We start from the raw sequence: 4,715 nt of genomic DNA on the forward strand, positions 1-4,715 counted from the left end.
CCAATATTGTGTGCTAAATTCTTCAAAAGCAAAATGTGCACACTGTGCTGCCATACTCTCTAAAATTCTATGTGTCATCACCATCTCTGAGGTCTCAATCTGCCCTGAGAACTGTCTTCTCCCAGAGTTCGAACCCAAGACCTTGCTATATAGCAGGAGGGCATGCAAATAAGTCTCCCTGTGCTCATGAAAACCAGCCCAGCCCTGACCCTACAGCTCAGCAGAGGAGCCCAGCCCTGCATTCCCTGTGTTCCCATTCAGTGACCAGCACTGAACAGACTCACCATGGAGCTGGGGCTGAGCTGGCTTTTCCTTGTTGTGCTTTTAAAAGGTAATTTACAGAGAAGAGGAGATGCTGATCCTGTGAGTGGACAGATTGAGAGGGATAGTGAACATGTGTGACAGGTTCCTGACCAGGATTCTCTGTGTTTGCAGGTGTCCAGTGTGAGGAGAAGCTGCTGGAGTCTGGGGGAGGCTTGGTGCAGCCTGGGGGATCCCTGAGACTCTCCTGTGTGGCCTCTGGATTCACCTTCAGTAACTACTGGATGCACTGGGTCCGCCAGGCTCCAGGGAAGGGGCTGGAGTGGGTCTCATACATAAGTAGTAGTGGTGGTACCACACACTACGCCAACTCCGTGAAGGGCCGATTCACCGTCTCCAGAGACAATGCCAAGAACACCCTGTTCCTGGACATGAGCAGTCTGAGATCTGAGGACACCGCCCTGTATTACTGTGTAAGAGACACAGTGAGGGAAAGTTCCTGTGAGCTCAGACACAAACTCCCTGCAGGGCACTCAGGACCAGCAGGGGGCACTGGAACATACCTAGCTCTGGGTCACAGCACAGCAGAGGTACAGAGGCATAAAGGACACCTCTGTGTCTGGGCTGTGTCTCCTCATCACAGCACAGATTTCCCAGAGAGCCTCTCTATAGCTGTGGTGTGTACTAATGTTTGAAGTTTTCAGAATATTTTTATAGTTCTGTTTTCAATTGTGTTGAATATTTATCATTTTGGGTTTTTACATGCATGTGTATGTATATTTGTGCACATGTTGATATCTGGTGTTTCTATCACTCTATATCTTTTGAGAGAAGTTTTCTCACTGAGACTAGGTATGCAGTGACCCCCAAGATCATTCTCCCTATTAAGAGCTAGATTACTAGTATACTGCCACATGTGTGTTTCAACCTGGGTATTAAGATATGAAATCAGGTTCTTCTTGTTCATCAAATACTACCCATAGAGCCAGCTTCCCAGCCTCATAGGTTGTTCTAGTGACTTTTCCACTGCTGTGGCAAAACACTGACCAATACCAACTTGGGGAGGAAAGGGTTTATTTAGCTTACATCTCCTGGGTCACAGCTGATCACTTATAGAGCCCAAGGTAGGAACTCAGGGCAGGAATATGGAGGCAGGAGCTGGAGCACAGGCCATGGAGGAACACTGCTTACTGGCTTGTCTCAGCTCCTGCTCAGCCTGCTTCCTTATACAACACAGAATGACCTGCCCAGGGGTGGCACCACCCACAGTGGGCTGGGCCCTCCCACATCACTCAACAATCAAGAAGATGCCCCACAGATGTGGCCACATGGCAGGTCAGTGGTGGAAATTCCCCAATTGAGGCTCCCTCTACCCAGGTGTGTCAAGTTGACACTAAAGCTATCCAACACAATTGACCCCTTCTCAACTTGACACACAAAACACATCACTATTAAGCCACAATCTTTCAATTTCTTGTCCCCAAGATATGATGTGAACTTTGGTATCACAACATAAGACAGTGTAATTTGAAATCCCCACAGTCCTTCAAAAAAAATCCAAACACTTAAAAATTCACAGTTTCTTTAAAAGTCTCTTAACTGTGGACTCCTGTAAAATGCAAACAACTACTGTCTCATTTCAAAGGGAAGACTTGGACACACCTAAGCAAAACCTAAGTCCCACAAAGTAGCTGGGATTCACTCACAGTCTTCTGGACTCCAAAGGGTTTTGGCAGTTCTGCTTCTCTGACTCTACCATTGAAAGCACACACATCTCGTCTCACAATCCCAGGCCACCTCCATTCCACACCTGCTGCTGCCCTTGGTGGGCGTCCCATGGTCCTGGCATCGCCAGAAAGCTGGGGCCTCCACTGAAACTGAGGCTCTACCTTCACCAATGCCCTCTTCTAGAAATGTCTCAAAGACAGCTGCACCACCAAAGCCCACACCAGCAGGGGTGAAAGCTCACAAGACCTGGAAACATGGAGCACACTAGCACCTTGCAGGCAGCTCAACAGTTTGGAGAGTATCTTCTCCAGGAATCCTAGCTGGTCTGAGCCTCCTCCCAGCAGTGGCTCAGCTGGTCACTTCTTTTTCCGTGCTTTTGACTGGCCCCATCAGTCCTTATTACTTATACGTGCTTGGGGGTCCAGAGTGGTGAGTCTGGTCAACCTCAGGGGCTTCATGAATCTATTGAGTTGTTTTCCTTCCTGAACTTAACAAGCTTTCCTGCAGGATGGAATGTTTCACCTCCATCTAGAACATCCTGTGTCCCTGAAAAGGAAAAGTTTTATCTCAAAGTGAACTGGCAACACAAATAACCAGAAATGTTGGCATGGGTGTAACGAGATGGGGTGAAAACTATTTCAGACACATTGGAAATTAGTATGGAGATTTATCAAAAACCTAGAAACAGAACTGCATAAGGCCAGACTGAGCATATATGCAGCACACTTCTGAGGTGCTACAAAGACTCTTGTGCATACATGTTCATTGTTGATCTATTCACAACAGCCAGGAAACTGAGTCGACTAGACGCCCATCAACAGATGAAGGGATAAGAAAAATGTGGCCCATGCACACAGTGCGCTGTTATAATGCTAAACTGTTGAATTTAGTAAATGTGAAGAAGGACAAAGTGACTACAAAGCTTAAAGCGCCTTCTTCCTAGTCCTTCACAGTAAAGTTAGACAAAGGCTGGTCTTGCTATAACTAAACCAGTGACAACCCACATTAAGTAAGAAAATTCGGCGCCTGAATTCCCCAAATCATTTCCGCACTTCTGCGTCTTCTTCAGTGCCAGCTCCTCTGTACGTGTGAAGCTCCTCTGTACGTGTGAAGCTCCTCTGTACGTGTGAAGCTCCTCTGTACGTGTGAAGCTCCTCTGTACGTGTGAAGCTCCTCTGTACGTATGAAGCTCCTCTGTACGTGTGAAGCTCCTCTGTACGTATGAAGCTCCTCTGTACGTGTGAAGCTCCTCTGTACGTATGAAGCTCCTCTGTACGTGTGAAGCTCCTCTGTACGTATGAAGCTCCTCTGTACGTGTGAAGCTCCTCTGTACGTATGAAGCTCCTCTGTACGTGTGAAGCTCCTCTGTACGTATGAAGCTCCTCTGTACGTGTGAAGCTCCTCTGTACGTATGAAGCTCCTCTGTACGTGTGAAGCTCCTCTGTACGTATGAAGCTCCTCTGTACGTGTGAAGCTCCTCTGTACGTATGAAGCTCCTCTGTACGTGTGAAGCTCCTCTGTACGTATGAAGCTCCTCTGTACGTGTGAAGCTCCTCTGTACGTATGAAGCTCCTCTGTACGTGTGAAGCTCCTCTGTACGTATGAAGCTCCTCTGTACGTGTGAAGCTCCTCTGTACGTATGAAGCTCCTCTGTACGTGTGAAGCTCCTCTGTACGTATGAAGCTCCTCTGTACGTGTGAAGCTCCTCTGTACGTATGAAGCTCCTCTGTACGTGTGAAGCTCCTCTGTACGTATGAAGCTCCTCTGTACGTGTGAAGCTCCTCTGTACGTATGAAGCTCCTCTGTACGTGTGAAGCTCCTCTGTACGTATGAAGCTCCTCTGTACGTGTGAAGCTCCTCTGTACGTATGAAGCTCCTCTGTACGTGTGAAGCTCCTCTGTACGTATGAAGCTCCTCTGTACGTGTGAAGCTCCTCTGTACGTATGAAGCTCCTCTGTACGTGTGAAGCTCCTCTGTACGTATGAAGCTCCTCTGTACGTGTGAAGCTCCTCTGTACGTATGAAGCTCCTCTGTACGTGTGAAGCTCCTCTGTACGTATGAAGCTCCTCTGTACGTGTGAAGCTCCTCTGTACGTATGAAGCTCCTCTGTACGTGTGAAGCTCCTCTGTACGTATGAAGCTCCTCTGTACGTGTGAAGCTCCTCTGTACGTATGAAGCTCCTCTGTACGTGTGAAGCTCCTCTGTACGTATGAAGCTCCTCTGTACGTGTGAAGCTCCTCTGTACGTATGAAGCTCCTCTGTACGTGTGAAGCTCCTCTGTACGTATGAAGCTCCTCTGTACGTGTGAAGCTCCTCTGTACGTATGAAGCTCCTCTGTACGTGTGAAGCTCCTCTGTACGTATGAAGCTCCTCTGTACGTGTGAAGCTCCTCTGTACGTATGAAGCTCCTCTGTACGTGTGAAGCTCCTCTGTACGTATGAAGCTCCTCTGTACGTGTGAAGCTCCTCTGTACGTATGAAGCTCCTCTGTACGTGTGAAGCTCCTCTGTACGTATGAAGCTCCTCTGTACGTGTGAAGCTCCTCTGTACGTGTGAAGCTCCTCTGTACGTGTGAAGCTCCTCTGTACGTGTGAAGCTCCTCTGTACGTGTGAAGCTCCTCTGTACACGTGAAGCTCCTCTGTACACGTGAAGCTCCTCTGTACGTGTGAAGCTCCTCTGTACACGTGAAGCTCCTCTGTACACGCGAAGCTCTTCTGTACACGTGC

General features: G+C 48.3%; 1 gene segment (V, D, J or C); it reads left to right on the forward strand.

The window, feature by feature from the left end:
- Positions 1–228: 228 nt before the first annotated feature.
- The window catches only part of LOC103741722, a 20,559-nt gene continuing 16,072 nt past the window's right edge, over positions 229–4,715 (forward strand). The window contains 2 exon segments of the V gene segment in view: positions 229–331; positions 436–851. Coding sequence covers positions 286–331; positions 436–851 — 462 coding nt within the window.

This window comes from Nannospalax galili, unplaced genomic scaffold (genome assembly GCF_000622305.1).
Source record: "Nannospalax galili isolate Female #2095 unplaced genomic scaffold, S.galili_v1.0 scaffold1600, whole genome shotgun sequence".
Lineage (NCBI taxonomy): Eukaryota > Metazoa > Chordata > Mammalia > Rodentia > Spalacidae > Nannospalax > Nannospalax galili.